General features: G+C 50.7%; 1 protein-coding gene across 3 annotated transcripts in view; it reads left to right on the top strand.

The window, feature by feature from the left end:
* Positions 1 to 26900, top strand: part of LOC119372450 (calcium-dependent secretion activator) — a 1123203-nt gene that overhangs the window by 935799 nt on the left and 160504 nt on the right. For all 3 annotated transcript variants that reach the window (XM_049419575.1, XM_049419577.1, XM_049419576.1), the window contains one exon: positions 11168 to 11293. In XM_049419575.1, the coding sequence (XP_049275532.1) occupies positions 11168 to 11293 (126 nt within the window). The remainder of the gene's footprint in view (positions 1 to 11167; positions 11294 to 26900) is intronic.

Here is a 26900-nt window from a genome sequence, read left to right on the forward strand (position 1 = left end):
ACATGTCAACGGAGCAACAGACGTAGTGGTATGTAAGCACTTGAGAGTAGAACCCTCAATGCGAAGACTTAAGGCTTTAATGCCGTCAAGGCCGATAAGACAAGTTCCTCGGCGAACAACATAAAAACAGAGTGACGCGGTGCGCCCTTTGAACTGTACATCTGCCGTGAAACAACTAGCACGCAAATGGGACGTTGGGAATAGTCAATAGTCAATGTGACGTGCGGGGCAGGCAGAAGCGAAATGCTCTGAAAATGTCGACGGAATGCTTGCTCTGACAAAATTGAAACAGATGACCCTGAATCAACAAGAAGTGTAAGCCTGACGTTCGCAACCAGCACTTCTACGTGAATCCCCTTACGAGCGGAACGTTCCACAGTCAACACTTGCTCAGTACTGCTACATGACGATACATCGTCATCACATTCTACTTCGCGGACCCTGCCTTGCAGTTGAGCTCGTTTGCAGTTGCATACATTTTGAAAGTGGCCCTTGCGACCGCAAAACAAACAAATTTTCCCATGCGCTGGGCACTGCATATCTGATGCGAAGTGATCCCGCGAGCCGCATCGAAAGCAGTGCGGCGACGCGGAGCGCCTACTGTGTTCTCGGTTCCGTTCAGGGGGGCGGTGCCCCTGCGGCGCACGTGAGCCGCTGGCGCTTTTCGTTAGCTTCTGCTGAAAGTGGGCTGCCGGCTGTGAATTGCTCTTTTGCGATGAATGCAATGGTTTCTTACGACGACGCTGCATTGAAACTTTGTCGACCGAAGGAGAAAATTCCTTTAGCTCTTCAGCTGCTTGCTCAAATTGGAGCGCAATTCGCACCGAGCCTTCGAACGAAAGTGAGGGGCCCTCAAGCAATAACCGTTCACGTACGCGGTTGGAAGCTATGCCGGCAACAATTTGATCCCGCGGAGCATCATCCTGAGAAACGAACGAACAGTGTGACGCTAGCTCCCGTAGGGCGGCAACAAAGTCATGAACTGACTCGCCTGAGTGATGACGGCGGCGGTGAAAGCGATGACGCTCGACGACAACGTTGCAGGACGTCGAAAAGTGGTGCCGTAATGCCACGAGTGCAGTGTCGTATTCGTCAGAAGTGGCTGCGGCAGACTTATCCCCGTCCTTAACGGCGAGCGCTGCGGCGCTTGGCACTGGTGGTGCTGCGGCGGTCGACCCTGCAGGTAAGGTCTGATAAATACGCTGGCCCTCCGGCCCCAAACAATGCAAAAGGATAGCCTTGCGTCGTGCTGGCTTGAACTCGGCGCAAGGAAGAACGGCTGCGGAGCGAGCCCGGGGACACTCATGTTGGGGCGGGCGCGGACGGTACGCAGGGTACTTTTACGACATCCTCGTCGCCAATGTGATGTCTAAGGAAGGGAGTCAGACTCCAGCCGTCCCGATGAATGGAACAAGAACTGCCTTTATTGACTATGATACATGGTTTATATGCAATGAGTAAATGCGCCCCCTGGTGGATGAAGGAACAAAAACGAAACCAAAACTGAATACAACAACCGTTCGCATTTCCGACTGTGCCGAACCAGGTTCTTGCCGAACACGCATACACAAAGGTGCAAGCTCGCTTGACTCTCCGGCCCATCATGAAATCAACACGCGCACAGTACGGGATGTTGCATTGCCGTCGCGAAATGCCGGTCACGTCCAGCGTCGAGATCACAGTCGCGCACACACGGGCACGCACAACCGACACAGCTGAGCAAATAGGAAAGTTCGATGACCGGGCAACGGAAGAAAATGGCGGAGGCAGCGACGGGTGACGGCGAGACTTCGAATTCAGCATGCGCGCTTCTACTCTCCTGGCGTGTGTGCGTGTGTGTGTGGGGGGGGGGGGGGTGTTCCTCGCTCGCGCATGCGTCGTAAGGTTGCGTTATAGTGTTTCTCTCTCGGGGGCGCATGTAACAGTTTAGCGGCCGCGTGAAGGAAGTCGCGTTTATATAATATTGCGATAGCAATTATATAGACAGTCTCGACGGGTTTTTGCCGTCGCCGTCATGTCCCGTATGAAGTGCAAATCAGTAAGATCCCCCGCGCATCGTACATTCTACCGCGGGTAAAAGCGCGCGAGCGGGGGTGACGAACGCGGCCGAAGCAGAGATCAAACGAGCCGGCCCATTTCCGTTGCTCGGAGGGTGCATGCGATAACATCACCCCGCTCGGGTGGCCTGCGGTCGAAGCAGGCAGGAAGCGCCCCGCCCGTGTTTAACGAGCATGAAAAGACGTGAGGGGGGCGGGGGGATGTCGTGCGAGCAGCAACTTTGAACTTTGAATGTAAGGGCGCGGTCGCGACCGCTGGCGCGCGCTCCATCTCGACAACCATCACAGAGGGCGGCTCGTATACCCTTCTACGTGCTGCGCTCTCAACGCGAAGTGACTATGCGGACAGAGCATCTCTCCCCTGAGCGGTCGTATTCTCTTACACCAGCGTTGTGTAGTTATGCGAGATCGGATACAAAACAGTTAGCTGCCAGCCTCACTTTGTATAATACTACAACTTGTTGCTATCGCATTCATTGCTTCGCGCTTCCGGTGAAGCTGTGACTTTTTATTGCGACAGCAATTAAATTATAAAGATGTTTATTGGCGGACACTCGGCGAAGATGGGCGACAGCGACAGTCAAGGCGGGGCCGACTCTGCACGAGCTGCCTTCTCTCCGAAGAGGGCAACCCACTAGAAGGAGCTGGAGCGGACGACCCACTTTAGAGTTCGAAAGCTTCGCTACAATTACTCCGGGCACGAAAAGGGAGCCGCCTGGCGACCTAACAACTTGTCACAATGAGCGGGTCATGGTAGGCCTTGAAGCGCTCCACGTTTACAATGTCGCGCCTTCGACGGCGCATGTCTGAGGATGGATCGATGGGTTCGATCAGGTAGTTTACAGGGGATGTGCGTTCAACGACACGGTAGGGGCCTTCGTATTTGGGCAGTAATTTTGAAGAGAGGCCAGGTGCAGTGGTAGGAATCGAGAGCCATACGAGCGCTCCAGGGAGGAACGTCGGCTCAGAAGTGATTCTGTCACCGCTAATGCTCCTCTGCCGCTCTTGGTCATGCGTAGTGAAGGTCTTGGCAAGTTCGCGACACTCATCAGCAAGTCGGGTGGTAGCAGAAATCGGCGCACACTCAGACCGATCCGGCTTGTATGGAAGGATTGTGTCGATTGTGTGCGAGGGGTGCCTGCCATACAATAAGAAAAAGGGAGAAAAACCAGTGGTGCTCTGAGCGGCGGTATTGTAGGCGTAGGTGACGAAGGGCAGAATGGCATCCCAATTGGTGTGATCGGCGGCGACGTACATGGAGAGCATGTCGCCGAGCGTACGGTTAAAGCGTTCGGTGAGGCCATTCCTCTGCGGGTGGTAAGCAGTAGTTTTGCGGTGAACAACGTGGCACTCTTTTAGAATGGCTTCGACGACTTCTGACAAGAAGACACGGCCTCGATCACTGAGCAGCTCCTGAGGTGGACCGTGAGGTAGCATGAATCGGTGGAGCAGGAAGGAGGCCACATCGCGCGCTGTAGCCGCTGGGAGGGCGGCAGTTTCGGCGTATCGCGTGAGGTGGTCCACAGCGACCATGGCCCAGCGGACGTCAGAGGAAGTGGCCCATACAAATCGATGCCAACGCGCCCAAACGGCCGGTCAGGGCAAGGTAGAGGTTGCAGACCTGTCGGCGACAGGTGCGTTGAAGTCTTGCGGCGCTGAAAATCAATGCAGGAGAGTTCCAAAGCTTCGCTACAATATGAACACTCTCGGCGGGTTCTTGCCGTCGCCGATATGTATTTATATAGAAATAAAAGACAATGAAAAATAAATAAAGATTTCCGAAGCGCGCCACCGGGATTCGAACCTGCGACCCCTCGCTCCGCAACGCAACGCAACGCGGCGCGTTAGACAACTAGGCCACCCGCCATCCGTCTTTTAAGTACTGACAGCGAGCCATTTATATACACCATTAACCGCTGGCGGTTCGCAGAGCTCGGAGGTGCAGTGGGTGAGTATCACCAGCGAGATCGCCCGAAGGGCGCGCTTTGAAGCAACGCTCCTAGATTTTGCTTCAATGTGAGAACTGCCCTTGAGATGCGCACTAAAATGTGGCCCATTTCTGTACCTACCGGCCATCTGTAACGCCGGGTAAACACTGCGTCGAACGCCACCGCACGGCAGGAGACGCGGAGGGGTCACCCCACGCGCCGTACTTTCCAAGAAAAAGAAATATATCTAAGAGCGTTGGGTTGCAGCGCGCTGCCCAAACACGAAGAAGTAACTTTGACATTTGTTTGTTCGCGCTCGTCCTGTGTTTACCTGTGCGCTCTCTTCGAGCGTCCTTCCTTGTGTTAGACCAGCGCGCTGCAAGTGCCGCGCTGTGACCCTTGTTAGTTCGCGTGCGTCCTGTGTGCGTTCTCTTCCTGCGTACTCTGCGCTTGAGCGGCCCGCTGCAAGTATCGAGCTGCTTGCCGATCTTCGAGTGGCATTCCAATTTGTTGCTATCGCATTCATTGCTTCGCCGTTGCGGTGAAACTGTGACTTTTTTCGATAAACTTCTCTTGTGAGTTTGCGCCTGTCCTGCCTACTCCTTTCTTCTATCGTTCAAACATCTTGAAAGGCAGACATTCACAAGTATGCTATCATATGCTTCTAACTTCTCAATGGTGTAAGACTCTGATGTGCTACAGATCATGCATTGGGGTTTGTTAATTTGAGTGCAAGCTCCGGCTTGCAGTCAAATTAACATAGGTCTTGAGTGCGCCAAAGGTCCCCTTTGCCTCCGTTGTTGTTTTCCGTATGCAGGGTGTCCGAGCTATCACGCAGCACGATAAAAAAAGAGAAAGAGACAGGAACCGCATTACGCGAAGCACACCTAGCAATATTGTTCCCTGTACACTGGAGTAGCCACTACTAATTTTTTCAGTAATGAAGTTTAATAATTAGTCATAATTATATCTGTGAATCGACAAGTACTCCCCTAATTATCAAAATGTCAAAGAGGCATATGCAGGCGTGCTCAAATGACATCTAACTGCACTATTTTCATCAACGTACTAATTGGATGCTCATTTTTCCGGCTGATAAAGAGCGCCCGCGAAATATGAAATATAACACGGGACTACACACCCACCCGCAAAAGAAAGCAGCGGCGTGAAATAAGCTGACTGCAAGCAACTGCTTTGCCTGTTGTCTGTTGCCAGAGACAGCGTTTCACACTTTCGCAAGGGTGCAGGACGAGCGCCAACAACATACGTCGCAGTTTTGCAGAGATTCCTTCCGCTCGATTGTACGCCACAATCATTATCCATATATCGCGACCGACTGTTCTTATTGATAACGCTGCGGAAGCACGGTTCTGATTACGGCTGACTCTAAAACCAAAGCGGCGGGTTTCTATCCCAATTACTCTGAGTTACTGCTTGGATCCTGAGCTTCCTCCGGAAAGCTTCGTCGAAGGAGCCATCTTCAGTGGAACCACTAACGGCTTCAAAGTTGAACGATGCAGAGATGTATTGGCTGAGGTTGATTCAACACACTGCATTCGCAAGCGAAATTATGGCCCTGGAAGCCACAACTGCTCACGTACTTACAGAATGACGTCACATCCACGGGCGTTCTGACACCATCCCACTTCTTACTCGTCACTCTTCTCACAAAACGAGAAAACCTTTCCTTCAATGCCGCTGCGTCCGACCTTCGACGAAGAGCGCGGCATCAGGAACATCTACTTCGGAACCTGGGGAAAGAGCACTGTTCCCGCGCGCTGTTCACCACGGCAAGCCCACGCCGTCATCTAACGAGCATCTTGTCCTTGTAGAGGATCTAAATACACCGCCTCTGAAATAGAAGACGGGTTGTGTCGATAAAGCGTTTCCCAGAAAAGGCGGTATTGCGCACTCATTCCTGATACTGAACGGTTAGCAAGTCCGACGTCCCATGCAGCGACTCTACTTCCTGGAGGCACATGTCATGCAACGCGGCAGTGTGATGAAAACGGAAGGGGACGATGCGGGGCAGAGCGCGTGAGGCGCGGGACAGAGAAAGGAAGAAGTTGAGTTCAATTACCGAAGTCTGTCTGCTACAGCCACCAAAGAGTTGCGGGCGCGCGCCCTGATGGCCTTCGCCATCCGCTCGCGTGCCTTATCAGCCCTATTTCGCGGCGGCATTCACTTCTGCTCATGCAGCATAATGCTGCAGTGAACCTTGCACAAGCAAGCTTCCACATTTTGGTCACAGGAATGACATATTTACTGCACCTCACTCTCATTAACAGGGCTTAAAGTCTCCCTTCATTGGAGGAGGGGCCCTCATAAGGCGGCTATATATATATATATATATATATATATATATATATATATATATATATATATATATATATATATCGAAGAAAAGGTTACCCAGCAGCGATCTTTTCGCCGCAAAACCGATGCGCACGTCGTGGGTTGTGGGAACGCGGTGTGAGCTGGCATACTGAAGAATAAACGCAGGATTTCTAGCCATATCGATCAAGATCTACTTTCGCGGTCGTATTATCCAATTTTGGGCAAAAATGTGATCGTATTAAACGCATGCAAATGCATTATTTCCAAGGGATGTCGGCCGGGAATAAAAATAAAAACGTATTAGGCTGAGAAACGTATTATGCAGAATCGTATCAACGAGATTTGACTGTATGTGTATATTGTAGCGAAGAGGAATGCCCAGCGCTGCAGCCACATCGCCAGCTCTGCTCGAGACACGAGCTGGAGCTGCCCAGCCTGTGGTCTTGCTGAAACGCTGCCTGCCCTGCTCGGACGCTCCCAGCCCAGTGTTTTTATTATAATATATATATATATATATATATATATGCTATAGATTAAGCGTTAAGAGAGGTGTTTGCGATGATCACAATGCAGAGAAGCCAACTGTCTCTAGAACTGAACAAATGCTAATTAATGCTATACAAATACATATATTATTCCGAATGTATTTCGGTCATTTATTCAACGTGTCAATTCAATCAAGCAATAAATGAAATTATTATATGTGAGCTCAAAGTAACATTACTTGACTCACGGAATTCAGAACCTCAGGCACGACAATGCTACATTTTATTTTCATGACCACTTGCCTATTAAAGTATGCAAAATACGCGCATCTTTGCAGTTACTGCAGACGTGTCATGCACAACTAAAAGAATGAAAATTGAGTGGCAAACTAAACATATCAAGGTGAGCAATTACTGATTCACGAGCAGGTAGCTTCATACTCAAGTGCCTCGTGGAACAGTATGCTGTGACAATTACGTTCTGTCGAACAGGGTGGTGACCCGTGGTGGTGGTGGTAAACTTTATTCACTCGGTTGTCAGGAGAGAGTTGGGGACGGCTTTAAGGGCCGGCCCCTTACAAAATCTAGGAGAAGTCTCTAGTCCGGGACCCCTGTGGCTTCTGCTGCAGCACGCGCTCGGGCCACTAGGGCACGCTGGTCCTCTAGGGTCGAGCAACCGAGCAGGGCAGCCTCCCAGCTCTCTCGAGTACGGGAGGAAGGGGAGGGAAGTGGCGGGACCACCGGGTTTGACGGGCATGCCCACACCATGTTGAAAGGATCCGTGAACGGATGGTCACAGTGCGGGCACTCTCCAGAGAATGCCGGATTGAAATGTTTGAGTATCGCCGGGCATAATACTGTACTGGTGTAGAGACGGAGGAGCCAGCGCTCGTCCTTATAGGGCAGGCCCGATGCCGGGGGTGGGAAGCGGAGATTGATCGATTTGTACATAGCGGTGATTTCTCTGAAAGAGGTAGCCGGATTGGGTTCTGGAACATCAGGCGATCGAGGGCGAGGCAGGTTCCAGGATGCGTTGCCTGTGCTGTTCAGTGTCTCAGTGAATTGCATCTAGCAGTACGACAATACCTGTTTTCTTCTGTTTTTCTGACACCCCGTGAACCAAACATTCGCGATTAAATCATTATTCGGAAAATTGCACAGTATAATTTCCCCGCACAAAGCACTGCTGCCAAAAAGTTCCACTCCAGCCCTTGACAAATGGGTGCCGCAGTGCCACCGTCGTACTGCCGAGGGGGGGGGGGGGCATTAATGTGCACATTAATGTGCACAATTCACCCGGCGTGACCCTCAGCGCCCCCATTATCGGCCAAATGGGAAACCTACGCTTCTATGTCGCCGCTGGATCGTTGCTCCGTACAATGCCACCAAGTCTCGATATTTAAGCTCTTCTAGTCGGAGGGAACCAAACGTTATCTTACCAAATAAAGCAGCGGTGCGCTCGCGAAACCATGGGCATTCAATAAATGACACGGCTATACCAACAAAATAAACAGAACGGAAAACGTTGAGCTGCGCGCGCAGCCACGTGCAGCCGAGAAGACGTGCTTCACTGCTACACACGGAGCTGGAGTAGTGAAGCACGCGATCAATCCGAAGATGTCCCATTGGCTAGTCGCTCGAGATTTTCCCGCGCGACGAACGAAGAAACTAGCTACAGAGAAGTGGGCGTCTCCGCCATACGTTGGAGTTCCGCGTGACTGCACTCGTCGAATGGCAACGGAGCGACACGTGGGAAGCATAAACGCAACTCTAGCTCCCAAAGGAGCCATGTGCAGTACTGAGGGATCGTGTCCTTTGTTGGCTGGTCTCTAGAAGTGCGGGGATGAACAAGTGCTTGAACTGGTTGAGCGCATCACGGGAAAAGAAGAAACGGCCGCGCTAAGCCAGGCGAAAGGACAGAACGCAAACTTGTTTTAATAGCGGCGCTGTTTAAGCTTTTCGTTGCGCCGGGTAGTGCGAACAGATATTGATATCATCGTCATGAACCAGCACGCACTCTCTTCGTCCTCTGCCACAACACGATTTGTCTGGCGTTGGATGCAATAACCTTGGCGGGCGAGCGAACGAGTACAGGGAGAAAAAGGGATATAAATAAAGAGAAAAAGAGACATAGCGAGAAAGAAGGGTAAGAGAAAAAAAGAGAGAGAACGAGATAGAAGAAAAGAGACTCAAAAACGGGCATCAAGAAAGAAAGGAACAAATTGAGAGCGAAAGAAAGAGGCAGCATGAAATAGAGAGTGAGAGATAAAAAGATGGAAAAAGGAAGGGGAGGGGAACGTGACGTAAGATCACTAGTCACGTGACATGTTCCGCCAAATTCACGTAAGATTATTCACGTGACATGTTCGCGCCATAATCACGTACCACTAGTCACGTGACATGATGTCGCCAGAAAATGCACTCAAGACTAGTCGCGTGATTCCCGCCAAACACCCACGACATGGGTTTTACGGGAGCACGTCGCGTGACTAGATTGACGGGGCAGGGACCCAGGCTTGCACTAGCTCCCCTGTTGGTTCCAGGCTTGCACCACTAGTGCAAACTGCGCCATTCTTTATTGGCAAGTTGCATCATATATATAGTGGTGCGCAAGCACACAGAAGCACCATAAGACCAAGGATCAAAGGAAGGCCAAGGATCGAATTAGCTCAATAACGTCTGCTGTCAGGCATAGCATCGTGTTTTAGGGGCGAAGCACGTTAAGGCCGAGGCTGTCGGTTCGTGTGGCGTCCATGTCCGTGCTTAAATACGTACTCGCCCACTCTTCATGATTCACTTCGTGGAGATGCATGGTTTTGACAACAGGTTTAACAGTACACTAATATCAATCATAATTGTGACGAAACAATATAAAGCACCTGCGAGTACAAACCCTTTATACTAGTCGGCGATTTCAACGTACACATTATGGACCTTAGGACCTAGCTTTGTCGTTGACTCTTACTGTCGACTGTCACGGTATATAGAAAACCGTTGCTGTAATCGAAACATATATGGGTATGTGAATTTAAAAAAAGTTTACAATAGACGAACATCAATCATAATTGTGACAGAACAATATATAAAACATCTACAAGCGCAAACCATTTATACTAGTCGGAGATTTCACCGTAGACATATGGACCTTACGACCTAGCTTTGTCGTCGACTGTTTATGTCACCTTATGTCACTCAATTTCCATTATATGGAGCAACGCTCAGGTAACGTACGGTTACTCACCCCTACGATACCCAGAGCTTCGCCCACTCGTCGTGATTCACTTCGTGGAGATGCGTGGATTCTTTAGATGCGAAGCATCTTATGGCGGAGTTCAATCCGGTGGTGGTGGTGGTGGTAGTGGTGTGCGGCGTGACCACCCTCACTGCGCATGCGCAAAGCCTCTCCACACACCTCCTCTCTCTCTCCACTCCCACTCCCACCTTCACTCCTCCTCCTCGTTTAGATAAAAGGCTCGCGTTAGGTCGTACAGACGCTCAGTCACTGCGCCGGTGTCATGAGTTCCAACGTGAACGTCGGCGCCAGTTGCAGTAATACCTTAACGCCTGCCGAGATCGCGGAGCAGCGGAAGGCTCGACGCGCGCAAGCGCAACGTAAACGTCGGCAAGCGGACCCCGAGCTCCGGGCTAGGGAAGCCCAGCGCAAACGGCAACGTTCGCGGGAAACTGCTGTGTATGAAACGCGGGCTCGACATGCTGAAACGCTGCTTGGCATCGCCTCGTGGTCCCCTTTAGCCGTAGATGGTGTAACTTTTTTTCTCCTCCCGCGCCATCATTGCGACGTTGCTTGCCATCGCCATTGTGTCAATTGGTTTTAGCTGCGGTTCCTTGCAAAATTTAGGATCGAACTTGAGGCCTCCGATAGGGTTTTCCGCAACAGCTGCTCCAAGCACGGTAGCGAAATAAGCACTTATCGGAACCATGTGACTGCGGTGCTATGGGTCAGAGATCGAGAAAGAGATAAAGGAAGAAAAAGAAATAAATAGGCAGAGTGAGAGCCTCAACTTGGCTTTCCGTGGCTTAACTGCCCCTCTCTTTGCTCATGCGGCCATATCTAGGTTTAACTGGCTATCCCTAGGCTAGGCTTGGCTAGTATGCTAAAGAAGGCCGCCCAGCTCTGCGGTTCCTTCAGGCTTGGCACCACCAGTGCGACGCTGCCCTAACTTTTAAATGTTCTTTTGAGGTCTGCCTGTCCGTGTGCGTTCTATCTTCAGCCTCTATTAGGGGTTGCGTTACTTGTTCATCACAACATGTAAACAGCGTCTAGTAGTACTGGTAAGTCTTTATGCGTAGGAATTTTCACATTCACGGACGCCATTATTGTTCTTTTCGACTGGTGCAGTACCGGCAGGGCATGTCCAGCTCAGGCAAGGAAGTGGGCCAGCAGTACATCAACTCTGTGCGCAACAGCATGGAGCAGCTGCGACAAAAAGTCAGCGACGAGCTCTGGGTGCTCGCCCTGTTTGAGGTAAGCAAGGTGTGCACGTTGATTCTCCCTGCAATACACCAGTGGCGGCGCATAAACCGTGTGTCGTCATCAGCTCGCCAAACTGACCTTCTCTTATTCGTTCCTCCGTTCCTAGAACTTACAGTGTGCCATCGAGTTCATGTGTTACAATTATTTGCTCAAAGTGCCACGAAATATAAGCACTGTAAAGCAATGCAGTTACTGCCATGTCTGGCAGCAGTGACTTGAAAGTTGAACGCTTTATTTAGCAACCGTGACCACTCACTACGCCACCTGTAAAGCAGTGGAATGGAGCCGCAGGACCTTCCATCCGCGCCTCTTAGGCGAGAATATTCAGTGTGTACTCACACTGCATGTAAGAAAAACCTTAAGATTTTTCTCCCGCTCTCTCAAGTGTCAGGCAGCCTTTTGTCGCCGACTGGAACGGTTAAGTGCATACCGCTGGCGACGATATGAGATGGGAATCCAACAAAGCAGCATCACGGAATGACTGTGAGCCAGAACAAAAGGCCTCAGTAAGAAATTGAATGGTGCCCCGGAAAGAATACAGAGTTTGAGAATTGGGGACCCAAGACTCTGGGTCCCCAAGCTGCGTTGGGCAGACTGCGCTTGCGTTCGGATGATCAGCACAGTTTGAGAATTGGGCCAACGCAGGCGTCGCGTTAGGTGAAGCACACGAAGTCCCACACGTGACGAAATCAAAATCATGCGAGACGCGGGCCATACCGCACCGTGGCGCGCGCTGCGTTTGTGTCTTCTCGCTGGTGACACAAGACGCCTTGGGGTACCACGCTAGTTTTCAGTTTTTGTGTCGTCGGTCAAAGCGAGCGCAAGAGCCCAAGAGTGGCTTGGGTTCTGCGCATGCGTCCTGGCTCCTCGCAAGCTTCTTGGGTCCGCAAGCTCCTTGGGGCCCCAATTCTCAAACTCTCTAATAAGCATGAGCTGTCTGGGACAACCAGAACCTAATTTTAGATAATTTTCATTTTGCAACTTAGCTTCGAGAGGCGTCACCGTTTTGTCGTTTTGGGAGAGGTGGCGCTGGCGTCGCCTTGAGATCGGTCGGGATGGCAACGGATAGGGCAACGCTTCGTTGCCCTCTGTTTTTTTTTCTGCGTTGTAAAGTGTCAGCGCAGATTCTCGGCATGCCGACCTGCTGCGTGCCGGGCTGCCGTTCGGTGTATGCTTCAGCAGTGGCAAGTCCTGTACCGCAATATTTCTAGGAGCTTTTTGTATGTTTCAAGGCATTGAAGCCGAAATTTCAGTTAAGCTACGGTGCACTAGCATCTCGCCTCCATCAAAATGCGACCGCCATGGTCGGGATCGCACCTGCGAACTTCGAGTCATCAGACGAGCACCGGTGGTGCAGTGGTTATGTGCACCGTAACCACTGCACCCGTGAGGCGGACAACCACTACTGCAGAGCTTATTCACCGTACAATTTGTAGGATGCATCTAGCGGCCAAGGATGCTTAAAAGTCTCAGCTCTTCAGAAAAGGTCCCGTGTGCAAAAAAGAAAGTGTAACACTCTGAATCACGGTTCAGGAAAACACAAGGCGGTTTATTCATATTTGTACGCCACTCTCCGAACTACTAGTTCATTCCATTAAGCAGACTGCCCACTACCAGTTCTTGTCCCAAGTGGTTGCGCGCTAGAAGAAGAAAAGTCTGGCACAGATGGGCCCCCCTTGGCCAATCCCCCAGTGGGGTATGAGCCAAAGCTTCTGGGGTCTACTCTACTCCACTACTCTGCAGACAAGTGGCCATGGGAGCATGATGAGGTGGTCAAAAGGAGCTGTTGATAGTGGGTGCTGGCTTGATCCTTTTGATTGTGACTTTCTCTTCACGACCATTGCACAGGATTGTAAAATGATGTTCAGAACGTTTGATGCTACGAAGGGACCGTCATAGTGGGGCCGAAGAGCACGGCGAGCCGCATCAGCACGAACAAAAACGTATGAGGATGTCTGTAGGTTTGAAGGCAGAAAACGTCGCGCTTATCCGTGTTAGCAGGAGTTGGCGATGGGCACAAGTTTTACATGAAGATCCGCACACGCTAGACGAAAGAGGATGAATCCGAAACAGTCCGCGTAGGTACTGGGTTGACGAGGTCACCTGACAAACGGAGTGTGCAGCCATAAACCATCTCAACTACAGAGCAGGCAAGTTCTGGTCTGAGTGTTGATCGAAGGCCGAGAAGCATGATGTGGAGGTGTGATACCCAAGTTTCGGCGTCAGGCTGAGAGGCGAGTGCTGCTTTCAGGTGACGATGTAATCTATTTACGATACGATTGGACGCAAAATGGTAGGCAGTGGAGCGTATGCGTCCGCAACACAGAAGACATGTCACAGAAGGGAAAAGCACCGACTCGAACCGTCTGCCTTGATCAATAGTCGTCGTTGATTGCACGCCGAAACGGCTAATCCAGGTAGACATAAAAGTACGAACAATTGTCTCCGCCGTTATGTGAGGCATTGCAGCTGCTTCAGGCCACCTTGTGTACCTGTCTGTACACGTGAACAAGTACGTATACCCAACGGCATGGTGGCAAAGGGCCGACGATGTCCAAATGAATGGTGTCCAAACGTGAATCAGGGAGGAAGAATTTTCCCCACAGAGGCTTGGTCTGCCGTTGGACCTTGATACGCTGGCACGTTGTGCAAGTGCCAACCCAGTCACGAATTTCAGTGCGTATGCGCGGGCACACATAACGTTCGGTGATTAGGTGTGGTGTGGCTCGCATGCCTGGATGGCGAATGGAGTGCAGGGTATCAAAAATAGCACGGCGCAGATGCGAAGAAATATAGAGGCGAGTGCAGCTGCGTGACATGACGCAATATTGTGTGATGTCTTGGTCGGGAAAGTTAACTTGCTCCAGTCGGAGGGATGTAGATGGTCGGAGTCGTGGAAGCCCGTCATCTAATGGTTGTGTCTGCGCTAGTGAAGACAAAGAAAGGCCGATGGGGCTTGTGTCTGCGGTGAACTAGGCTATGAAAGCAAGGTGCCGGAGCTCTCTAGGAGCATGGGTGGCAAACATCGACGAGCCGCGGCTCGAAAACGTCGGTGATAACAGCATGGGTTTTGTGCTGAAAAACTGCGCTCAAATTGGTGAAACGGTCTTTGCACAGAAGGCGACGTGAGAGGTTGTCGATGTGGAGAGGGTTGGTCATTGAAGTTTCACGTGTGTCGCAATTCCAGGCGCAAGTCGGCTACTTGAGATGCGAGCACTTTTTCTCTTTCTCGAAGGGAATCTGCTTCGTAAACCGGAGAAATACGGGCAGCGTTTATGACTGCCGGAGCAACGTCCATCATTTTGTCAGCCAGTTCTGCGAGCTCCGACAGGAACTTATGCTTAGCTGTGACGATATCCATTCGCACGTTAGTTGGAAGACGCTGTAAAACAGTTCACGTAATACGCCTGTGTCCAGGAAGCCTGGTTGGTCCCCAGTCAGGTGCTGCAGGTAACGTAAGAGCCGGGTGGGACGACTATCTCCGAGCTCTTCGTTGTTCAGGAGTTGCTGAATGCGCTAATGTGCAGGCGGAATGAGTCGGCGACGAAGTGTCTGTTTGACCTTCGTATGTGGCGTTTCACCAAGGGGTTGCACGAGGATGTCACATATTTCGGCCATTGCCTGCACGGAGTAGCTGACACTTGCGAAGTTCTCACGTGACGCTCTGAATGCGGAACTTGTTCTCTGATTGAATGAACCATAACGAGGGGTCGGTAAGCTATACCTGCGGTAGCGTTATGGCGGTAGTAGGTCCAACAACACTCGAAGAGGATACCTGGCCAGCTGCAGTTATAGTTGGACTAGGCTTGAGGCCGTCTGGATTGTCACGCTGCCCCTTACAAGGTCGCGTTCGTAGTCCGGGTCACCAGCAACTGTAGCACTCTGCAGCATGGTTCAGAAAAATGCAGAGCGGTTTATCCATACTTCTACGCCATTGTTTTTTGTTTGTCTCCTCAAGCCTGTGGCACGTCCCCACTCTGGGGGATTGGCCATTCTCCGAACTACTACTTCCTCCCCTTAAAGCTGTATTCACACGGGAGACAAATCCTCGGGGAACGAAGGCGGAGACTAAAGACGTCAGCTCGCGAGGAGAATTCGCCACAAATGTCCCCAACTCACACGGACGAGGCGAACGGAGGGGGAGACCAGTGTTACCTGACTACTCTGGTGGCTTGTACCGCCTGTTTCACCAGCTGCTTACGACGAGCTGCAGACTGGACACCCACTGCTGCTCTCTGCAGGAGCAAGTGCAACAATGTGGCCAAACAAGAGCCCAAAATTCCGCTATATCCCCCACCGCCGGGGGATCGCTTGTCCTGTCGGGGAAAAGGTCCCCGTGTCCTCCGAGGAGGCGCGGGGGGATCGCGCGCACTCACTAATCCGTGACGTCGCGCTCACGTGATCCCCCCGTGTCTCCCGCGGATTTCTCCCTCGTGTGAATATCCCTTTAGCAGACTCGGCCGCTACCAGTTCATGCCCCAAGTGGTTGCGCGCCAGAAGGAGAAATGTCTGCCACAAAAGTAAAACTGATGTGGAGGCTTCCCGACAGCTCCACCATCGTAAGCAGCTACTGAATGCAAGTATAAGGGGTGTGCAAATAGTGATTTTTGAGACGAATCGAATATTGACAGAAGCGAATGGAATTCAATATCGCACACTTTTAATGCGATAGCGTTAAAGAGCTAGTTTCACAGAAATTCCGACATCGGTGTCTCTCACAACCAAAGACACCGACATCGGTGTCTTTGGTTGTGAGAGAAAAATCACCCTTGTCCGTGAGCGAAAATTCGGGATAGATGCAAATAAAGAAATAGACATCTGCGGTTCGAGTGGCAATGGAACCCAGGACTCCTGCGTGGCAAGCAGGAGTTCTACCACATAGCCACGCCCGGTTTTTTATTGCCTGTTTCCAGCCATGTACATTGCGGTCCACTGTTAAAGGGAACACTCCAATTAGCACCTTTCATTTTGCTGGCCCTCTAACAGCAGGGACAGGGAAACAGTGCTCACGCACTGCACGAGTCTGTCAAAAAGAGGCAGAACTGTCAACCACCAGTAGTCCTATGCAAATATAAGCCACTATGTTTTTGCAAGAGAGTGAAATCCAAACATGCCATCCACGCAAGTGTTCCCTTTACCAGTGGACCCGTCTGTACATCAAAAAGCACGTGAAAGTAACGACAACAAATTGTGTCAGACCTACTGGAGAGACAAAAGTTGTGCTCTTAACAGACTGAAAAGTCACAGTTTCGCCGCAAAGGCGAATCATTGAATGCGACAGTTTCAAATTGGCATGTCACACAAAGTGTGATATTCCAAATGTGACACCAAGCAGCTTGAAACTTTCAGCGCGCCGCTCAAGCACAAAGGACGCACGAAAAAAAAAACACAGGACGACTGCGAACTAACAAATGTTACAGCTCGACACTTGCAGCTCGCTGTTCAAACACAAAGAAGGGCGCTCGTAAAGAACGCACAGGTATACGTAGGACAAGCGCGAACTGTCACAGCTGTTACTTCTTTGTGTTTGAGCAGGGCGCTACAAGTGTCGACTATGGACAACCCAACGCTCTTAAATATTTCTTTTTTTTTACTGCGACACGTGGAGCGTGGCCTCTGTAATTGGTTCCGGCAACGCGCCGTTGCTTGCTCCCATAGAGTTTCATACTATAATAACTAGAGGGGAATCTGGCGCTAGTGTCTATGCGGGCTCCGTGAGCAGCGCTTCAACCAACATGGGAATGATGGGAAGTAAAGGCTTCGGATCTGCTTCGGATGGATTAGGCGCTTGTTTGCCGAGTTTTATACGAAGTGATATGAAGTTATTTCCACTTAAAACTTGCTTCATTTTTTTTATACGTAAAACTCATTACAAAAGGTTTGTGTGACCGTGAGATGGAAGTGAAACCGCAAGCCGCAAGCCGAACGAGGCACTAACATCGAAACTTCGTGGCACGAAGAAGACCTGACGACGCAACGCGGATTCAGCGCAACAAACCGACGCAGCCGTGATCCAACGCCACGACCTAACCGCAACACGAGACGACGAACTAGCGACCACGACGTTCTTGTCGACGGCCACAGCGTCACAGCTCTCGTAGACACCGGGGCCGACTATTCTGTCATCAGTGGACCGCCCGCAGAAGACTCGTTGGGGTTTCGTGCGGCAATCAGATGCTCTGTGCCCAGGTCGATCACAGACGAAACATCTAAGAAAAGGCTGGGTATATGTACAATCATCTTGCACCTTGGGAATGTTTCCGGACTTGATACGAAAGACCAACAAGTTTGTTTGCCGCTGGGCCTCCAAGAAGGTATCAGCCGCTTCTGCCATCTCTTCTACTGCCTTGCATTTCTTCTCCCTTAGGAAAAGTGCCAGGCGATCGTGACAGTTATTCAGGAACTGCTCACCTACAATAAGGTTGCGCACGGATGCAAAGTCCTTGTCCGTTTTCGACATTTCCAGCCATCTATCGAAGAAGCTCTGTAATCTCGTGGCGTACTGTTTATCAGTTTCGCCGTGTTCCGGCTTGCTTTGCCGAAACTTTTCGCGATAGCCTTCGGCTGTGAAACGAAACCTCTGGAGCAAGGCCATTTTCGTACTCTGATAATCCATCGAGTCTTCTGGCGACAGACAACCGAAGACTTTCAACGCTTCCCCACTGAGGCATATACTCCACGCCGGTATTTGCACCATCGTGCCAAGGCTTCTTGTTGAAGTTCAAATCAATTCAATTTCAATTCAATTCAATTTTATTTCATCTCAAGGATGAGGGCAGGCTCGGGAGAAAAGTGACGTTTGTCACTTGAGGAGAACCCGAGCCTCCCTAATACATGGCAAGCAACGAGGACATGGGTGAATATAGACCATGAAATATAGGCCATTAACATATAGGCAATTGAAATGTTTGGCGCAGTACAAGTGGAAAGATATTGCTATGTACAGAGACTAATATAAAGATATTAATCTAAAGATATTATAATAAAATATAAAGATATATTATTATATAATAAAGATATGCTATGTACAGAGACTAATATACGTAAGCAGTTTCTTACAGCGCAAATTCCGAAGTACAATGCAAAATGTGACGGAATACAGAATACTATATATATGACAACAATGCTATGCATGGAAATTGCATATATATATATATACATATATATACACATATATATAGACAGTTCGAGTAATGCCTGAATCACCATTTTCTTGATTTTCACGGTAAAAGCACTTCCCTAATGTCACGTGTCCTGCAGTTTTCCAGGATTATTTTTGCCTGTAGTACTTTATTTAATAACAAAGGAACAGTAAAACACAACATTTGTCGCCCAAAATTTGTTCTACAGAGTGGAAGGCTCAGTGTTGTTGGTGACGAGTAGGGTACGGAATAGCAGGCGTTTCCAGTACAAAGATATCTAAGGAGGCACGATTGTTATGAAAAAGAGATTGCTTATATCTTATTGCTAGGGAATACTCGTAAAGTTTGTGAATTGGCACGATATTGTAGCGCTGAAACAGTTCGTCAGTGTGTGCATAGTAGTCGACATTTGCTATAAACCTGATCGCTTTTTTTGTAGTCTGTATATTTTACTTATGTTAGTTGCTGTCGTACTTCCCCATACCAAAAGACAATAATTTACATGCGACAAAAACAAGCTGTTATAAAGTGTTAGCTTAACAGAAACTGGAAGAAAATGACGCATTCGTGCAAGTATGCCCACACATTTTGATAGGTTGGTAATTAGATTATTAACCTGAGGATCCCACGACATTGTGCAATTAAAAAGCACTCCTAAAGTTTTAACGGTTTCTACAATTTCAATAGCCGCGCTACCTATACGTAATCTATTGCCTAAGAAAATCTGTCTCCGCGAATGAAAAAGTACAGCTTTTGTTTTTGTTGCATTAATGAGTAATGAATTTCGTTCACTCCATGCGTTTAAGCTTTCCAACGTCGCGTTTATAAGTGTGGTCATGGCAGTCATGTCGTTACCTGTAAAGAAAATGCTAGTGTCGTCGGCGTATAATATGTATTTAGGTTTATCATTGATCTTGACAATGTCATTTATGTATAGGTTAAAAAGTTCTTCCCGGTAAGTTGTTTGGGAAGTGAACTAATGTACTTTGAGCAAGAAAGACAAATCTTTTAAGATACTACAGACATTTCATTCAAATGAAACAAAATTGCTCAGAATTAAGGAATTTCAAGCAGACATTTTTGTGCATTGGCGTTTGCTGCTGCATCACATGGATATATAATAACTGGTGACTGTATCGAAGTATCTTAAGATACAATTGACAAGTATCGTATCGGATGCAGTTATCGCGGTAGTATCTTGTATCTGTATCTGAAATACTTCTTGCCTCAGTATCTTGTACAGTATCGCGATACAATTTCAAAGTATTTGTTCTGCGCGCAGAGCGCGCAGTGTATTGAAGCGCTGCCTGCCTTGCCCCACTGAACAGTGCGGGGCTTTGTGTGTGTGCGCGTTTGTGTGTGTGAGAGTGTGTTTAGTGCTGTGTGCGACGTCGTTCTCGAACAGCGGGGTGCCTTCGGTGTCACTAATGGTTCCGAGAACTGTGGGCTGACCCCTCGCCACGTGCGAGGCGACGCCGCGCGAGAAGCCACGAACCGCTCCTCCTCCTCCTCCTCCTTGTGCCAGGGCGCGAAGAAGGCCCGGACTTCACGCCTCAGTCTGCCTTATTCAGCCCAAGAATTCGCACCACTTTTTACGGTGTCGAGTGCTTTTCTCAACTAAACTTTGCCATTTCTTTGTATAACCCAGTGACCTAATTAAAAGTTTTGGTTTAAAGAAGTTAATTGTATTCGACCCGTTATCTGGCTGGCTAGCTACGCGACTTTTTTGATTCCGTTGGAAAAGTCACCGCGAGGCCAGCACAGTAAAAAGCGAAGTCTTCTCCCATCGGCCGCCAGCATCACGTCCGCCGGCAGTGCATACGTCGCTACAGCAAGACCATCGGCTTGCTCAAGACCACCACGTACTGCAAGGACACGGCATCGCTCCAGTGATGACCTGCTGACGGCACAAAGGGCAACGACAAGGTAGGCTCATTCCATGACATCTATCAGCTTAGCTTCGTTGACAACATACGTCCGCTCCGCACGAGACACGTTGTGAAGGAAGCAATGGAACAGAACAAGCTGACATAGCAGACACCAGAGGAAACTGCGTCGAAGCGCTCGCTATCGGTCAGTTCAAGAGCTTCGTCAGTGTCACGACGCTCGCGTTCCTCGACCATGAGCATAGCTGCAGCACAGGCGCGTGCGCAAGCAGACGCCGTCAGAGTCAGGGCAACCTTCAGCCGTAGAGAAGCTGCTATGCGCCTCGAGAAAGCGAAGATTGATGCCGAACTAGAAATCCTGCATCACGAAAAAGAAGTAGCCGTCGCCGAAGCTCAAGCAAATGCTTTGGAGGCAGCTGCGGAGCAGGATGGCGGGGAGAGGTCACGAGTGATGCCTTCCATTGATCCAACCTTACGGACTGCGAGCTATGTAGCCCAACAGGAAGAATTAAACGGGAGGTTTCAGTCGCCTCATTCACCTGTTGTCTCTAGGACAAACCGCGATGAGAATGACAGCGTCCTTTCAGGAGCTGCTGTAGCTCAGAACAATCCGACGGGCGTTCGCGTCATTCAACCTCCGCCTATTCATGGGGTAGCGCCCGACGGTTCAAGCACGGAGCTGGCTGGTGTCCTAAAATTCTTGTGCCGAAGAGATCTTGTTTCGGGTGGCCTCACGAAGTTTGATGACCAGCCCGAAAATTATCGCGCCTGGAAATCGTCCTTCAAAGGTGTCACTCGTGATCTGGGTCTCTCCCCTCAGGAGGAGTTAGATCTACTTATCAAGTGGCTCGGCCCAAGATCTGCGACACAGGCACAAAGGCTCAAATCTGTGCACGTGGAAGATTTTGCAGCAGGTTTGAACACCGTGTGGAAGAGGTTAGACGGCACCTATGGTTCCCCTGAGGTGGTGGAGGACTCTTTGCTCAAAAGACTCGAAGATTTCCCGAGGGTGTCTCACCGGGATGCCTTAAAACTTCAGGAGCTTAGCGATCTTCTCCTTGAACTTGAAGTTGCAAAGACGAACCCACATTTGGCAGGTCTCAGATACCTAGATACTGCAAGAGGAGTGAATACTGTCGTCGCTAAGCTCCCTCCCGGTCTGCAGGAGAAATGGATGTCGGCAGGGTCAAAATACAAAAAAGAACATCAGACTGCATTTCCGCCGTTTTCATTCTTCTCAGAATTCATAATGAATGAAGCCGGTATGAGGAACGACCCAAGTTTTAAGCTTTCGCGCGATACGTCAGCTGACTTCAGCGCAAGGAAAGAAGAGAGGAACTCTAAAACAAGGCCGAAAGCAACCGTCTCCACAAAGAAAACTGAAATCGACTCCACTTCAGCGAATACGTTTCAGGACACTATCCCAAACGGGCAGCCAGCTCAGGCAAAGAACTCGGTGGACAAATGGTGCCCCCTCCATAAGAAGCCTCACCCCTTAGAGAAGTGTCGCGCCTTCCGAGAGAAGAATCAGGAAGAACGAACGGAATTTCTCAGGCAGCAAGGAATCTGCATGCGCTGCTGTTTGTCGCACAGTCACATCAAAGCGCAATGCCAGGCAATCTTGAGGTGCCGCGTATGCGACAGTGGCGAGCACGCTACAGCCTTACACGTTGCATCGCCAAGTTCACCACTCTCGAGTGTAACCGCCTCCAACGTGAGCGCAGCAGAGAGTTCCGAGAGACGGGTAACATCTACACGTACTCATGTTGCGAGTGGAAGCGATGACAGCAAGTCGTGCGCAAAACTTTGCCTTGTGGATGTGGCTCACGACTCTGATCCCAGCAAGACTCTTAGAGTATACGTAATCCTGGATGAGCAAAGTAACCGCTCACTAGTCAAGTCAGAACTCCTTGATTACTTCCGGGTGAACGGAACTCCTGTCCAGTACACATTGCGCACCTGTTCAGGCAACACTGCGGTAACTGGAAGATCAGCCGACGGCCTCTCCGTGCACAGCTTAGCCGGCGATGTGAAGCTGCACCTTCCACCTTTGCTCGAGTGCAACGAGATCCCTGATAACAGGAGCGAAATTCCAACTCCGGACGCTGCGCAGAGCTACCCTCATTTAAGAAAGATCGCGAATGAGATTCCACCCATTGACTCAGAAGCCAACATACAGCTTCTCCTGGGACGAGACATACTCAGAGCCCACAAGGTGCGCCGAACTCTCAATGGGCCGCACGACGCTCCTTACGCTCAGAAACTCGACCTGGGTTGGGTCATCGTGGGCGACGCCTGCGCCAACCGCACGCGGAAGGCAACGAGCGTTAACGTGTTCAAGACTCACGTGCTGGAAAACGGACGGCCTTCGCTCTTCGAGCCATGCTCCAATCATTTCTTCGTTAAAGAAACACCGGTCCCCAAGGCTGACGAACTTCCGCCTCCTCAAGGCTCAACCGTAACGGCAGACACAAAAGGCATCCATTCCCATCGGCTATTTGAAACCACTAATTCAGATGAGCAGCGTGCTCTCTCTATCGAGGACAGAAAATTTATCGAAATGATGGACAGGGATTTCGCTCGAAACGAAACCAACAGCTGGGTCGCACCACTTCCATTCCGCACCCCGAGATGCGAGCTTCCGAACAACAGACAGCAAGCTCTCTCTCGTCTGTTTTCATTACGCAGAACGTTGCTAAGGAACCCGGAGACGAGGGAGCGTTTTATGAGGTTCATGGAGGAATTGTTTGTGAGCGGACACGCCGAGGAAGCTCCCCCACTTTGTGAGAACGACGAGCGCTGGTATTTGCCGATATTCGGTGTGTGCCACCCACAAAAGCCCGATCAGATAAGGGTAGTTTTTGATTCAAGCGCTCAGCACGAAGGGGTCTCCCTAAACAGCGCCCTGCTGACTGGTCCTGACATGACAAACAATCTTGTCGGAATCTTGGTGCGCTTCCGGGAAGAACCGGTGGGAGTAATGGCAGATTTCCAACAAATGTTTTACAGTTTCACGGTTCGAGAGGATCTTCGAGACTTCCTGAGGTTTCTCTGGTTCAGAGACAACGACTTGAACAGAGAGATAATTGAGTGCCGAATGAAAGTGCATGTTTTCGGCAACAGCCCATCGCCCGCCGTAGCTAGCTACGGGCTTCGACGAACAGCTCGAGAGGCTGTTCAGCAGTTCGGAGAGGACGCAAAGAAGTTTGTCGAAAGAGACTTCTACGTGGACGATGCCCTGAAGTCGTTTCCAACCGAAGAGGATGCCATTGGCCTGTTAAAGACGACGCAACAAATGCTTCCATCTGCTAACATTCGGCTGCACAAAATAGCCTCAAACAGGCAAAACGTTTTGCTTGCGTTCCCATCCGAGGACCACGCGAAAGGTTTGCAAAACCTCTACTTCAGCGCTGACCCATTGCCCACACAGAAAAGCCTGGGCTTGCTTTGGGACGTACGCGACGACAGCTTCGTTTTCCGGGCCCCACTTCAGGACAAGCCATATCCAGTCACGGTGCAAGGAAAACATCTGCTTCGCGAGCTGACTGCAGAAGGCTACGACTGGGACACTCCTCTCTCGGAGGACAAGCGTCGACAGTGGGACGACTGGAAAACCTCGCTTCACGCATTACATGATCTCCGAATCGCACGATCGTATGCACCAATGTCGCTGCGCAAGGCCAGATGCAAAGAACTTCACGTCTTCTCGGACGCGTCCACAAAAGCCGTAGCAGCAGTAGCATATCTGCGTGTGATCGACGTAGACGGGGGCAAACACATTGGATTTGTTATGGGAAAGGCGAAACTGACCCCTCAACCAGAACACACCATACCAAGGCTTGAGTTGTGTGCAGCGGTGCTTGCGGTTGAAATGACTGATTTCATCCTACGAGAGTTAGACTTTCGGCCGGACTCAGTTGTATTCTGCACAGACAGCAAGGTGGTTTTGGGATATATTTTCAACGAGACCAGGCGGTTCCACGTGTACGTAGCCAACAGAGTCCAGCGCATTCGCAAGAGCACGCGACCGGAGCAGTGGAGGTACGTCCGCACGGACGAAAATCCGGCAGACCACGCCACGAGAATGGTGCCAGCGACGCGGCTCAAGGGCACGAACTGGTTCACGGCACCAGACATCCTTTCGCGGCATGAGACAGATCCCGCAACACAGGATTTCGTCCTCGTGGATCCTGATCATGACAAAGAACTGAGGCCCGAGGCTAGCACGTTTGTTACCAAGGTGAACGTAAACGAACGACTCGGATCCAACCGCTTCAGTAGGTTTTCAAGCTGGCAATCACTACAACGCGCTGTCGCCAGTCTGATCCGCGCAGTACGGCAGCGGGGAAAAGAGCCCCAGCCAGAGGCAGATGCTGTGCAGCTGCTACTGAGGGCCAAGACTGTCGCAATTGGGGCAGTGCAGCAGGATGCTTTCTCCGAGGAGATACACTGCATTCGTGAGCAAAAGTCACTTCCTAGAAATAGCCCACTCCGAAAACTCGATCCGTTTCTCGACGCACGCGGTTTGCTTCGCGTCGGCGGCCGCTTGAACAAAGGCGACTTTCCGGATGACGAAAGAAACCCCCTGATAATCCCGGGCCGGCACCATGTCGCGACACTCCTTGTGCATCACTACCATGAGCGTGTGCAACACCAAGGCAGACACTTTACTGAGGGTGCCATTCGGTCGGCTGGTTTCTGGCTAATCGGAGGCAAGAGGTGCATCCGCTCAGTGCTGTCGGGTTGCGTTTTATGCAAGAAGCTCAGGGGACGCTTCCAAGAGCAGAAAATGGCCGACCTTCCAAAAGACAGGCTCAGCGAGGAGCCTCTCTTCACAAACGTTGGCAATGACGTATTTGGTCCATGGACCATCGCTGCCCGCCGGACAAGAGGTGGAATAGCCAACAGCAAGCGCTGGGCAGTTATATTTACTTGCCTCAGCATTCGCGCCGTGCACATTGAAGTTATCGAATCACTCGACACGACAGCCTTCATCAATGCCCTTCGTAGGTTCTTGGCAATACGAGGACCTGTCAAGCTGATACGTTCTGACAGCGGAACAAACTTCGTCGGAGCGTGCAGGGAACTAGGAATCAACGCCAAGAGTCTCGATAGTTCAGACGTTGGTAACTTCCTTAGCGAAAACGGCTGCGCGTGGGCATTCAACCCACCACATGCTTCTCATATGGGCGGAGCGTGGGAGCGGATGATTGGAATCACACGCCGCATCCTTGACTCCATGCTCATTCAGAACCGGCACCATCATCTTACGCACGACATGCTTGCGACCTTCATGGCAGAAGTGTCCGCCATCATCAATGCCAGGCCCTTGGCCCCCGTATCATATGACCCCGAAGATCCCTATCTTCTCACTCCAGCAACTCTCCTGACACAAAAGCAGGGGAACAACGCGCCAGCTCCTGGAAAACTGGACACAGGCAACCTATACAAGCGGCACTGGCAACAAGTGCAGGGCCTCGCTAATGGTTTTTGGAAGCGCTGGCGCACTGCCTTCCTCTCAACTTTGCAGCAACGGCGCAAGTGGCAACAAGCAAAGCCTAACCTAAAGAAAGGCGATGTCATCTTGTTAAAAGATAGCCAGGCCGCCCGCAGCGACTGGCCTGTGGGAGTCGTGACACAAAGTTTTCCTAGCACGGATGGAAGAGTGCGAAGAATAGAGGTCAAGGCAGTTAGAAATGGAGCTGTGAAGACGTTTTGCAGACCCGTCACGGAGGTTGTGCTTCTTGTGTCGCCATGATATACAGTGACAGTGGTGCACAACGGGAGCTGACACCAGGCGGGGAGTGTTCTGCGCGCAGAGCGCGCAGTGTATTGAAGCGCTGCCTGCCTTGCCCCACTGAACAGAGCGGGGCTTTGTGTGTGTGCGCGTTTGTGTGTGTGAGTGTGTGTTTAGTGCTGTGTGCGACGTCGTTCTCGAACAGCGGGGTGCCTTCGGTGTCACTAATGGTTCCGAGAACTGTGGGCTGACCCCTCGCCACGTGCGAGGCGACGCCGCGCGAGAAGCCACGAACCGCTCCTCCTCCTCCTCCTTGTGCCAGGGCGCGAAGAAGGCCCGGACTTCACGCCTCAGTCTGCCTTATTCAGCCCAAGAATTCGCACCGCTTTTTACGGTGTCGAGTGCTTTTCTCAACTAAACTTTGCCATTTCTTTGTATAACCCAGTGACCTAATTAAAAGTTTTGGTTTAAAGAAGTTAATTGTATTCGACCCGTTATCTGGCTGGCTAGCTACGCGACTTTTCTGATTCCGTTGGAAAAGTCACCGCGAGGCCAGCACAGTATCTTTGCCCAGCCATGGACATAACCGTCGTTTACAAGCCCGGAAGAAAACACGCCGACGCTGACTGCCTGTCTCGCGCCCCCGTCGACCCACCGCCGCACGACGACCTGGAAGACGAGTGTTTCTTGGGAGCCATAAGTGCCGACGACTTTGCCGAATGACAGCGAGCGGACCCAGAACTCAGGTGTCTTGCGGAATACCTCGAGGGTGGGACCGACGTTGTTCCAAGCGGCGTTGTATTGCAAGCGGCGTTGAACCGGCGTTGTATTCA

This window comes from Rhipicephalus sanguineus, chromosome 10 (genome assembly GCF_013339695.2).
Source record: "Rhipicephalus sanguineus isolate Rsan-2018 chromosome 10, BIME_Rsan_1.4, whole genome shotgun sequence".
NCBI lineage: Eukaryota > Metazoa > Arthropoda > Arachnida > Ixodida > Ixodidae > Rhipicephalus > Rhipicephalus sanguineus.